At 32.4% G+C, this 13,500-nt stretch overlaps 1 protein-coding gene across 1 annotated transcript; it reads left to right on the plus strand.

The window, feature by feature from the left end:
• The first annotated feature begins 7,306 nt into the window (after nucleotides 1-7,306).
• LOC110096958 (transcription factor MYB30-like) lies at nucleotides 7,307-8,966 on the plus strand. The gene is made up of 3 exons (XM_020823132.2): nucleotides 7,307-7,519; nucleotides 7,625-7,754; nucleotides 8,079-8,966. The coding sequence occupies exons 1-3, from the start codon at nucleotides 7,387-7,389 to the stop codon at nucleotides 8,542-8,544; spliced, it is 729 nt and encodes a 242-aa protein (XP_020678791.1). The 5' UTR covers nucleotides 7,307-7,386; the 3' UTR covers nucleotides 8,545-8,966.
• The last annotated feature ends 4,534 nt before the right edge of the window (nucleotides 8,967-13,500 follow it).

The raw sequence follows: 13,500 nt of genomic DNA on the forward strand, positions 1-13,500 counted from the left end.
ATATCCTGGCTTCCTACATTTAAAATAAATCATATCATTATAACTCTTAAAATTTTTGTTTCTCTTACCTTTATTCCACTTTTGATGATTCTTTTGCTTCTTCCTTAGAAAGCTTTTGAATTGTCTTGTGATTAAGGAAACATCATCGCTTTCAGCCCCAAAAGATTCAGTTTCTGTGTTATTGGCCTTCAGTGCCATAATTTTCTCTTTTTTTTTCTCACCTGGATCAAGATTTCTTTGATTCACCCCTTGCTTGTAAGCAATGAGTGATTCAAGTAAGTTATCAATCGAATAAGTATTCAAATCTTTGGATTCAATAATTATAGTAATCTTAGCATCAAAAGAGGAAGGCAAATATCTTAAAATTTTGTTCATTTTTTCATAGTTGGTGAGTTCTCTTTCTAAGGCATACAAAGAGGTAATGATTTGAGTGAACCTTGTATACATTTCATAAATTGATTTAGAAGGTTTAATACAAAAAAGTTCATAATCATGCAACAAAATATTCAATCAAGATTGCTTAACTTCCTTAGTTCCTTCATAAGTAATACACAATTTATTCCAAATCTCTTTATCAGTAGTACAACTTGAAACATGCATGTAATCTTCAGAATTTAAAGTATAGAAAAATAGTTCAAATATTTTGCATTAAGTTGAGCTAAATCCCTATCATTAAGAGTCCTTTCAGTAAAAGGAAGTGGAACAGTAGCACAATTAAGTTTACCAGTCGGAGGTGTATAACCATCCTTAACAAGCATCCACATGCGATAGTCAATTGATTGCAAAAATATAGACATGCGAGCTTTCCAAAAATCAAAAGAAGTATTATTAAACAAAGGTGGTCGAGTAATAGAATACCTTTCCATAGTATTATGATTATCGAAGTTAGCCAGGGATCAAAATTCAAAAAGTTTTCAAACTTGTTTTTATGAATCCCGCTCTATACCACTTGAAAGTTCGTTAGGGATGTTAAGCCCTTATGAACTAGTCCCGAGACTAACCAAGAGATGGGATGAATTGGTATTTTAAAAACTTTTAATCAAATCATGAACTCAAACCAAAACACAATTCACCACAAGAAAAATAGAGTGGGGAAATTAAATGCGTAAGTAAAAATAAAGGAAAGAACACACCAGATTTATAGTGGTTCTGTCAAACCTTGACCTACATCCACTCCTCGGAGGCACCCTCAGAGTATTACACTAACTCAGTGTCTCTCCTTTATCCCCCAAAGCTAGGCGGAGAAGCCCTCATAAAACACTCTTTTTTTTACTAACCCCGGTGTCGAAGAGAACCGACTCCTTTTGCTTCCTCGTGAAGCAGGCAGAGAACTTTGATCAATTGCTGAAGAAGACCTCCCTTGAGCCTCCAAGAATGAGGAATGACGATTAGAGAAGGCACCTTGGACCCTTGCTTGGAGCAACCCTTGTGAAACCCCCTTATAAGCTCCCCCTCACAAGTTCGTCCCTCTCTCTCCCTCTCTCTTCCTCTCCTCTAGGCTCTCTCAGGTCAAGGTAGTAGCAAAAGATTCTTATGCCTGAGAAAATACGAGTCCTTTAAATAGATTTTCAAGAACTAACTTTATCATCCTGTACGATCAGTACAAATTAAGCTCAATCTACCCGGACGACTTGGGATGACTAGAAGATTTTTTGTTCCTATCATCTAAAACGATAATATATCATCCTATATGATTAGTACAAATCAAGGAATATCATCCAGAACATCGCCCTGGATGGGAGTCTAGATGAAAATAAAATAACTTGATCGTCTAGGTCGATCTCATGAACGTCCTGGCCGATTAGTTCAAATATATGCAAAATCATCCAGAACATCGCTTTGAATAGATGATGTACTATTTTTGGTTGTCCAGGAGCAACCAAGGTTTTTGAACTGATCGTCCTGGCCAATCCTACGATCGTCCTGGCCAATATGATTGAATCAATCAACCTTAATTAATTTTCTTAATCACCAGATCAATTTAGGCATAATTGAACCCCATCATAAAGATCGATGTCGTGGATGATGATTAAAAAATAAAACTACCTAAATAGATCTATCAGTTTATTCTTTCTGATTTTAGCATATCATCCCGGCCGATACAAAAATCATCTAGGACGATATGCTTAATGACGACTGCCTTAACTAAGATGCCCTAATTATAGTTTCTATTTTTGACTGATCATCTAGGATGATTTTAGGATCTTCCTGGACGATGTTAGCAAAATCAGAAAACTCTAAGTCAGACAGAAAAATTCACCAAAGTGTGTGTGTGCAGGGTTACTTAGCATCAGGCTCCACAAAGATTATAATTAACTCAAGAAAAGGAAAAAATATATTACAAATTGACTCAGACCTAATCTACCCAATCTTGAGCTAGCTTAAGTTGCACTTGATCTTGTTGACCTGAAATATTTGTGGCCAAGGGAGTCGTAGAAAAAATATGAATGTTTGGTATCATCAAAATTCAAATTCATAAAACTAGATTTGCAATAGATGGGAGAGAGCAGCCATGCAAGAGAGACATATGAACCTGCTAGGCAGTCAATATATGTTGGGTCTGGAAACTTTGTTGTGCCTTCACAATCCACTGCAGGCTTTCCAAACATTAAGGGGGTGGGGGGGAAGGCTCGTCCAGGTCAGTGCCATCAAGTCAATATTGGAATCAATACAACTGTCAATTAGATAATACTGCTCCTGCATACTAGATAGATACTTAAGCATCACAACAAGACCCGCTAAACTCATCGGGTATACAAATCCCAACATGGATGAATCCGTTCAGACTGCCCCACTTCCAAGACAGCAGGATGAGCTCCTCCAACATACTCAACCTACACAAATCATTGCAAACTTGGGTGGACAAAGCAGAGAGAGTATGGAGACCTAGTTAGATTCGAGGAGAAGCTGACCACCTGATAGATATACACCAGGTAATGTAGCCATTCCTAGACGAAAGAAGAAGAAATAGGGAAGAAGATTCGTATCATGTATCTAATGCTTATGTATGTGGGATTTGTAAATTTTTTTAAATATTGTTGAAGTATTGATGCTTTTTTTTAATTAAGTTAGTAGGTATTGCATATTTACTCATTATTACAAGCAAATTATTTAAATAAACATATTAAAAATATAGATAAATATATTAATTTTATTTATGTAGAAGTTAAGGAATATTATGCAATTTAATTTTTATATTAATAAGTAAATTAAATATCAATAATTGGATAAGATTTAATATTATTTAAAAATTAAGTAGATAACACAGGATTAAGTTATAATAAAAATCATATTAAATAATGATGTATATGAAATTTATATAGAATATAAGTTATATTTCTAACAGATTTTTAAATATAAAAAAATATAGAATATAACTTATATTTATTAGTTAATATTCAAAGAGATAAGTTATATATCTTACATAAAATTTATATTTATTAGAAAATATTATATATATAACATCATTTTCAAAGATAAAAAACATTATTTTCAGATATAATATTTTTTAAAATTTTGGTACATCAATTCCGTTAATTAACGATTTATTAAAAAAACCTTATAATATAAGAAACCGGACTTCCAAATTCCGGTTTCTATAGAAACCGGATTTTAGAGGTCCGGTTTCTTACCAACCGTATTTCAAAAATATGGTTTCCTTAAACTGTAATATCATCCTCCGTGTACGCTCCTTTTTAAGTTTTTTGCACATTACGCTCCTTAAGCATATAATCCGATAAAATATGACTCCTTTTCATAATTTTGCCTATAATAAATTAATTTATAGTCATTAACTGCTTTGAAAAGCGTGTAGTTTCCTTGACGGGAACAAATCTTAAATGGATAGACATTATTATTTTTTTTGAATAATTCAAATAATAAACGAAAACTTCGCAGTCTTTGACCAAATGTGGACATAGTAGAAATGTGCTGTAGTGCCGTATAAAGCGTCAAAACTTTTGTTAATGGACCCACACGGCCTCTATTTTCCAATCACGTAAGAAAAAATTTGACTTGGTCTATTCAGTCCTCAGCGACTGACTTTTAAAATAAAAATTAATTAAATTTATCCAAATTTGTCAGAATATTATAATTCAAAATTAATCTATAAATATAGTATAAAAATAATTTGGAAAATCATAAATTATATTTTTAGAACTTTTTTTGGAAAATCAAAGAGGCATCAAAAAATAATCCAATTATACAATTCAATCTAAAATCTGGTTCTGATTAACTAATCTAAATTATTGGGTCAAGCTCATGATTATAAACTTTCATATAATATTTGGTCGGAAAATCCCAAAACAATATTCATTTATAATTCGACTGTTCGGATTAAATGTGAGGTTCAAGTTAAAGTTGATTTTTTTTGAAGTTTAATGGTGTAATATTTGCATTTACATGGGCTGTTTATATCTAAAATGCAGGATTTAAATTGACACAAATGAGTCAGATTTAGGTTAATCAAGTCGGATTTTGAATCGTGTCAGATATTTTGATATATTTGATAAATTTGTCTGTATTCTACTCATTTACAGTAAATTGATAAAAATTTCATCTTAGTTAATCTAATGATGAAATATTATGATTTTAAATTCATTTAAATTAAAAAAATTTGAACTTAAATTTGGTATATAAAACAATTGCCAATCTTGATCGAAGTATTTTGCATAAATTATAGGCTTTTTCAAAAATCAATTGAGCATTTATGTTTTTAGAGTTGCTCATATTTTGTGAAGGACAATCACTTTATCTTTTATAATTTTTCAAAGACTTATGTAATGAATTAGATATAAATGCCGTCAATGTCCAAGAGATTTGTAGGGTAATAATTGTTACATTAATTTATGACATTCTAGCTTCTATATTATTAATTATAATATGTGTTTTCTAATATAATATATATAAATATATATATATATATGTATATATATGTATCATCTTTTTATCATGTGTATTTTACTAAAAAAATGAAGCCTTTATCTCATGCATGAGGTCGACTATAAGAATTAATTTTCTCTTTTATGTTATATTAAGAGTCAAATTTTTATTTAAATCAAATACAAAAAAAAGATTATTCCTAATTTTTTCTAATCAATTTTTTTTAGGTCTACATAAACCTTTTTTAACAAATATCAAATATAATACATCTACTCTCTTAATCAGATCATTGGAAGTTCAATATTTTAAATGCATCTTGTGTATTTCATTATGAAAGAAAATGATTGAAAGTCTTTTTGATCGATGAGTAGTTGTAAGGTAGTTCTTAACTTCCCAAAAATAAATAAAGGGTAGTTCTTCATGTTATTATATTAGATTGGTAAAGCTTTGTTGCTATTCTTTATAAATTTTAAATAAATACCAGCATGATTAGTGAAGAAGAAGTAGAGAATAAGAGGAAAACCAGACAGGCTTTTCATTCATTGGAAAATGTTAACCCAAAAGCTACAGTAAACATAGAGTTTATATAAGCTCATTAGCTTATGAGGTAAGGACACGTGTGCTGTTAGTTAATGACAGCTTTATGCATAGTAATGTAGTAGCTGATATGAAGATATGCATAGTAGTGGAGCAGCGGATATGGAGATAGCATAATGTTCTCTAACATATTCATCACTCTCTAACTCTCATCTCAATCTCTCTAAATATCTTTTATTGCTCTCCTATTCTTCTTACGGGAGAGCATTAGCTGGTACATTACTACGACGAGAGCTCGCATCATAAAGAGAAAGCATCGACAAGCCAAAAGATGAGACTGGCAAGATTTTTTAAAGAAGTGTAGGAGTGTTGGATAATACAAATAACAAAGCTTGTGTGTTAAATAAATAAATCCAAAATTTTCGTGCTATATATTTAATACACTCTTAAAAATGACATGACTTATCTTTCGATTTGATTGTAATTGATATATCATCAAAAAAATATCTTGGTCAGACAAGAATCTCAAAGCAAAATCATGATTAGAAATTTCAAAAATTAAATTGGAGAACATATGAACTCTAATTCCAGCAAACTTACAGTCGAACTAAATGTCTGAGAAATAAGAACTTAATGACAACATATTCAACTCAATCCGAGCCCAAAAGAGTCCAAATCAAAGACCTGAAGCGCATTTGGAAGGTTCATTAATCCATAATTTGGATTACCAAATAGTTTTCTAACGTGACATGCTTATAATCAAATCAAGCGAATCGACGAGACAAGTACAACGAGCCCAAAATCATCAAATTCTGAACTCATGAAGACATTCAAAAATCCATCGAACTGTCTATGATCGAGTGATTCAACATCGGCCATTCATTCAAACAACTCCCATATTATCCTTGATCTTCCTTCTATTTACTAGCCATATACCACTCTCAAAAGATTATAAGTAGACCTATCATTTCTCATATAAAGGAATCCCAAAAGGAGGGGAAGAAGGAGACCCAATCAAGAAGAGAATTATGAAAAGAAAAAACATGAAGAGACTTCTCCTCGACCATTGTCGTACATCCACCCGCGAATTAGTCGGTTGGCCGGTTCGATCCAGCTTACGAAACCGCTTCACATCGAACCAAAAAAAATCAGCGATTAAACTAGTGAACCGCTGAACCGATCCGGTTTAGAAAGAACCGGCCGGTTCTAAACAAAAAAAAAAATTAATTAAATTTTAAAGAATATATTTTAGTTTATTAAATTATTTTAACTTTTTTAAATATTTTTATTAAATATGATGATTAATTATACTATATTATATGCATGTTATCTCGAATATCTTACATGATATGCTTAATAAAAAGTGTGTACTTCATGCTATATAAAAAATTAAAGACAACTACTTCAAACTCATTCTATGATTTGGGACTAAAAAAGTTGCATGAATAGTCTAGAATGTGAATTTAGGCTTAGTTGTGCTAGTTGAGTCGTAAATTTGGGCTTAATTGAGCTGCCAATTTGGACAATGTATATTATAATATCATGTTAATTTTATGAATTTTTAATAATATTATTATTTATTAAATTATCGATCCCAGAACTTTTTCTCTCGTTTTCTGATTTTCACAACCTCTAATACAAATAGATTATTAAATTTTACGGAATAAAATTATACTTTTTTTTTGGAAAAATTTGGGGCTTAAGCCCATAAAATTATACAAAGTACTTTCTTTCTGTTCGCATTTGTGTGGGCCACTCCTTCGAGGAAACTGCCATATTTAGTTGTTGACTCACTAATTATCCGTTTACCTTTCCCTCGTCTTCAACTATACATACTAAAGCCACTGAAGAGCTTTCATGGTCTCTTGTCCTGCTCTTCACAGCCTTGTCTTGCAGAGCAAAGAAGAAGAAGAAGAAGAAGCAAACAGAGAATAAAAGAAACTGATCTGTTAACTATTTTAAATCAAAATGGTGAGAGCTCCTTGCTGTGAGAAGATGGGTCTTAAGAAGGGGCCATGGACTGCAGAGGAGGATCAGATTCTAATCTCTTATATACAAAGCCATGGCCATGGAAACTGGAGAGCTCTCCCCAAACTATCTGGTAACTATTTATTTCTCTTCTTCTTCTTCTTCTTCTTCTTTCCATTACTTGTCATTCGAAGACCAGAAAATTTTAATTTTTGTTTCTTGTATACTTTTTGTTTAGGCCTTTTGAGGTGTGGGAAGAGTTGCAGACTTCGGTGGACGAATTATCTCAACCCTGATATTAAAAGAGGGAACTTTACCAGGGAAGAAGAGGATGTCATCATTACTTTACACCAAATGCATGGATATGGGTAAATATCACCGCTCTATGCATGAAGATAGAAACTTTATAAGAAAAAATCATACTAATTAAATATAACTTCTCGCATTTAATAAAGTTCATATTGCCACATACCCCTCTTTGAATAATGTCATGTTTAAAAAAGTGTTTCTTTTCTTTTCTATTACCTTTTTAATTACATCAAACTCATAGCTGCTCAATATTATTATCAAATTTGAATCGGCCAAATTTTTTAAGGATAAAAAACATTGAAATTGATTGAAAATATTGTTATATGAAAAAGTTGATTGATCAATAACTTTTCTCATGCAATTTTCTTATGATGTCTTTTTAGATGGGCTGCAATTGCTGCTAGGCTACCAGGTAGAACTGACAATGAGATAAAAAACGTATGGCACACTCACCTGAAGAAAAGATTGAAGACTGGTACTGAAACAACGCAAGAATCAACGAGAGAGAACCAAATAGAATCGAAGGAAGAGAAACCGACACAATCATTCAGCAGTACTGATGTCTCCTGCTCGGGCACTACTGAATCATCAACAGAAAACAGCCAGAACTCCATGGAATCATCACTAATTCATGATATCCAAGAAATTGATGAGAGCTTTTGGACTGAAACACTGCAAATGGATAGTAATGCGAAGAAAAACTCAATGGATTCAATGGAGTTAATGGAAGGATTTTCCTCAAAATTCCGTGATGAGACATTCTTGTTGTCAGCAGGTTCAAGAGATGAGGATGATATGAGTTATTGGTTGAGGATCTTTTTGCAAGCTGAAGAATTGCCTAAAATCTGAAGGGCTAAAAATTTTGAATTTTTATGAAAAAAATAGAATTTTTAAAAATTATTTTAGGTATTATAAATTTCTTCTCGTTCAACATACCTACGAATAGTCTGTGAGTTGTGTGTAAATGCAATATCTGCATCTTAAAAAAATTTCACTCTATTCGACTGCAAAATATTTCAAAAACAGAAAGAAAGCTATAACCAAATTGAAAGGTAAAAACGATCTATCAAGTAAATATTCAAAAGGCTTTCCAAACACATCTTCAATCCCTAAGGAACAGTGTTGATGGAAACTTGGATGAGATAACGCAGATCACCTTGATCTGATAGTTGGGAGTTTTGACTATCAATTAAGAGGTTTTGAGTCATAAAATATTACATATGCGATGTATGCGTGAATTTTTTTTAATTGGCCAATATGTATCCAAAAAAAATTGGATGAGATAAGTTTTGTAATTATGTATTTTATGAACAAATGATACTGATTTATTGCTTTAGGAGAGTTGAGATGCATGTAATGAAAGTTCAAAAAAAGTGGTCGTTAGTGCAGATGACACAATAAAAGTTGAAATTGGATTGCACTGTGAAGAAAAATCTGCCTGTTAGCCGTATTTTATTGTTTATTTTTATTTTTATTTGTTTTTTTTTTTTTTTTTTGAGATATTTTTTTTTTTTTTTTTTTTTTTTTTTTTTTTTTTTTTTTTTTGAGAAGAAATGCAGAATGCATTAATAAGGAAAAATCTAGATACAAACTACTCAATCAAAGGCAATCTATCACATTCCTCCTTTAACAAATCAAAAAAGGAAGGAAGAATATTATTCTCACTAATAACATTTCAATAAAAATTATACTCACAAGCTAAGATAGCACAATAATTTGCTAACTTATTACATTGAAGATTAACAAAATTTAAAAAGCACGTTATTGAAATTCTTCATGAATAATAGGTCTTTATCTATTTGTCCTCCAATCATCTTCTCTGGTATGCTATACAATTTGTGGAGAAAGTTGATGACATTTTGATTATCTCCTTCTATGACTATGCCACTTTCCTCAAACATCCAATTTTGAATAAAACTTCTCAAAGATTTAAAAGCCAATAGCTCCAACTGTGCACTATCCCAATGGACATAACCACAACCAAAGGCCATAAAAAATATGCCCTTACAATCTCTAACCACTCTACCAATTCTAGCTTTGTTTGATTTACATTGGGATCCATCAATATTTATTTTGAACCATTTTGGACGAGGGTGACAAAAATTGAACAGTCCAGAAGACTGATTAGTACCCCAGTTACTCAAAATGATTGTCTTTATGTAGAATAGCCATAAAACTTATGACTCTAGCCGCAATAACAACACCACTTTCTTCCATATCACCATGCTTCACTTTGTTTCTATTATTCCATGAATGTGTCAGCAAAGTTAGATACAACTTAGCCATGAAATGATTCCTCACCGAAATCAGTTTTTATTTCCTCACACAGTCCGAGAAAGAGCAGAAAATCGACACATGAATCCCCATGAATTCAGCAAACTTATTACCTGAAGTAGTTTCGGACCTGTAGCTGTACAATGATCAATGTTTTCCACCTCAAGGCTGCGTCTTGGACAAAGATTTGAATCAGAAAGTCTTCTTTAAAATAGAAAATTTGCAGTGAGAATTGCGTTCATGCAAAACCTCCAAATAAACAATTCAACCCGGTGATTGAGTTTAAGCTTTTAGAACCATGGATCATAGTCTTCTTGAGTATCTTCAATGTACCGAGCTGCTGAAGACAATGCTGATATGGATTTGTCAGACAATTTAAACTTTAGCTCCATCCTATCTTCCTTCATGTTATGAAGTATATCAATTTTGCTAATCAAGTTCACAAGTTCCTCTCCAAAGAACTGATAAAGTTTAGGGACGTTATAAGCTCCATTGACCATAAGAGAATCTAGAGTGACATTATATTCATCCCAATTAGCAACAAACGTAGGCCATTTCTCTAATCTTTTATCAAGAATCCACACATCCTTTAGGATATCAATCAAAGAACCTGAGGCAATATTCCACCTTAAGATTCCTTTAAGAGAATTCCACCCATAATTACAATCCTCCATGTAGCCGAAGAACTCTTCTTCCCATCACTCTTCCACCAATAATTCCCATATTTAGCCACAATGTTCCTATTAAGCAAAGAATTCGGATTGAATAATAGTTTCCAAGCAAATTTTGCTCTTAGAGGCCCCACTCTAGACACACTTGAAAAAAGACCCAATTATCCATACTCCTTTAGTTTGCACAAGACATTCCAAGCCACCAAATGAAGCCCATGACAACCATCATGTTTATTCAAAATATAATTCCTACAAATCTTGTTGAACTCTTTCAAAATACCAAAGGAAACCAAAGAATGAGAAGATAGAAATAAATGGACGATAAGAAAGACTGTCTTCATCAAGGTTATCCTTCCTGCAAACGAGATGAATATGTTTCCCAAAGCATTGAGTCTCTTAGAAGCTTTATCCAAAAGATGTAAAAAATCCGATTTCTTGAACCTTCTTAAAGAAACTTTAATTCCCAAATAATCCATTTCCTCAACCTCCTTAATGTTAAACAACTTTGAGATTTGTTTCTTCCTTCTTCTCCCTATATTTTTCCCCATCAGCATTGAAGATTTTTAAAAATTTACCTTTTGACCGGTCCACTTGCAATAGTCTTGGATCACGTTCTTCAATATTTTGATATTCCTTAACTTTGCATCTGAGAAAAGTTGAATATCATCTACGTACAAGAGATGTGAAATTCTTTGTGCATTTTTTGATAATTTGATACCAACATCCAAGCCTTCATTTAAAAAAGAGTTAGACAGTAATTGAGAGCACAAAATAAATAATAAGGGAGAAACTTGGCATCCTTAACAAAAGCTACATCTTCCCTTAATCCACCTTGAGTTGCTTCCATTAATCATAATAGAGAACATTGGATCCCTCACAGATTCTATCATCAAATTTACAAATTTAGTAGGAAAACACAAAATCTTCTGCATTTGCCTCAAAGTTTCCCAACACACATACTATCATATGCATGCTCCATATCAATTTTGATTACCAATAAACCATATTTAGCGTTATAACACCTAATTTTGTTGCAATCTTCTTGAGCCAAGAGTAGGTGATTTGAAATTGACCTTCCTTTCACAAAAGCTACTTGTTTTTCTGAAATAACCTTATGTCAAACCAATAGCAATCTATTTAATAAGACTTTTGCTGCAATCTTATAAATAGAGTTGCAAAGGCTTATAGGTCAGTATCCTAATGGAGAAACTGGGTCTTTGACCTTAGGAATCAAAACAACCAAAGTCTCTTTCCATTCATTACAAAGCAAAACCGAAGAGAGAAATTTATTAATAGCTTTGCATACATCTTCACCAACAATACTCTAATAGAATTTGAAGAAGGAATAAGTTATACCATCACAACCTGAAGCTTTATTCTCTCACAAATTCCTGATAACATCCAGAAGTTTCGAAGTGTTGAATTTAGCATCCAACCTAATTCTATCATCATCATCCAATACTCTCCAAGGAGAAGGCCAGTTAATTAAAGAACAATCCCTTTCCCTCCATTTCACCTTGAAATAGTTTAGAAAAACCTCTTCTACGTCCGTCAGTTTCTCCACCATTACTCCATCTGTCCCATTAATATGGTTAATACAGTTGCCATTTCTTCTAGAATTTGCAAAAGCATGAAATTATTTGGAGTTAGAATCCCTTTCCTCCATCCACCTTACCTTGGCCCTTTGTCTCCACCAAGTATTCAACCTAACAAGGTAGACATTAAGCTTGCCCACCTTAGTTCTCAAGAGCCACAACTTTTCATCACATAAAGAACCTTCCATAGCCTCCTCTTCTTGTAGTTGTAGCACCTCCTTTTTCAGGCCATATTTAAGTAAGAAAAAATTCTTCAACTTTGTTTTACTCCAGAAGAACAATTCTTTCAACATTCTTTTGCATTTTTTGTTTAAAATTTGCTTATCATCTCCCTCATGAGACTTTTTTCATATTTTGTATGTCGGTAACATGGTTACTAATAGATTTTGTACGTCGGTAACATGTAATTTTTCTGTAGTGAAAACCAAGGGACAAAAGAAAGAGATACTGAAAGCAAATAGCTAAAACTTAAAAAAACACCTAAAAGAGAGACAAAAAAGACAACCAACCAACAAAGACAATTAATCCAAATAAGCACACCCAGAAGAAATAAACCTAAGCCTAGAAAATCCAAAAACACAAAAAAATCCAAACTCACAAAAAGAAGCCAAACCCACAATAGCTAGAACCAAAACGAGGCCACCGAACAACCACACAACAAGCATTAAACACAGACAACAAAAACCCCGCACAAATAAAATAGGCTATTTATTCTTTGAAATGTAAGGGAATCCCATCATATCAAGCCTAAACATCCCTTTAATGATAAGAAGCTCATAGAAGATTGTTAAGATAGTTGCTATTTGCATGCTTTACATTTTTGCAACTTATGAAGTTTTGATGATTCCAAATATTATTATTCAAATGTGTAGTTATCTCCTGACAATTTTGGAAGAATTGTATTTGCTCTTGTGTGTACTAACATTTCAGGGAAAACGAACTCCAGATTACGATGACTTCAAATTGAATTCAGCATGGGATACTTTGTAATATTTGAAGCTTGCACTTTTCTTTGAAATAAAAAAAAATAAAAGGGAGTGATTGTAACTTGAGTGAATAAAAACATACACACACACATGAGGAGATCATATAAAATTTATATTGATCGTACAGGACGATATACGTTCGTACTGGACGATCAGACAGTTATCTCCTATAGAGCATATGGAATGAATAGGAACTTGCTCGGAAAATTTTTTCTAAGTCCTATTCATCCAGGACGAAATAAAATATCGTACAGGATGATTGGTTCACTGGAAAATTTT

The sequence above is a fragment of the Dendrobium catenatum genome, unplaced genomic scaffold (genome assembly GCF_001605985.2).
Source record: "Dendrobium catenatum unplaced genomic scaffold, ASM160598v2 original_scaffold_98963, whole genome shotgun sequence".
Classification (NCBI taxonomy): Eukaryota; Viridiplantae; Streptophyta; class Magnoliopsida; order Asparagales; family Orchidaceae; genus Dendrobium; species Dendrobium catenatum.

Coding starts and splice junctions, on each gene's coding strand:
- LOC110096958 (XM_020823132.2), top strand. CDS start 7,387: ATGGTGAGAGCTCCTTGCTGTGAGAAGATGGGTCTTAAGAAGGGGCCA. Junction 7,520..7,624: donor AGCTCTCCCCAAACTATCTG/GTAACTATTTAT, acceptor CTTTTTGTTTAG/GCCTTTTGAGGTGTGGGAAG. Junction 7,755..8,078: donor CACCAAATGCATGGATATGG/GTAAATATCACC, acceptor ATGTCTTTTTAG/ATGGGCTGCAATTGCTGCTA.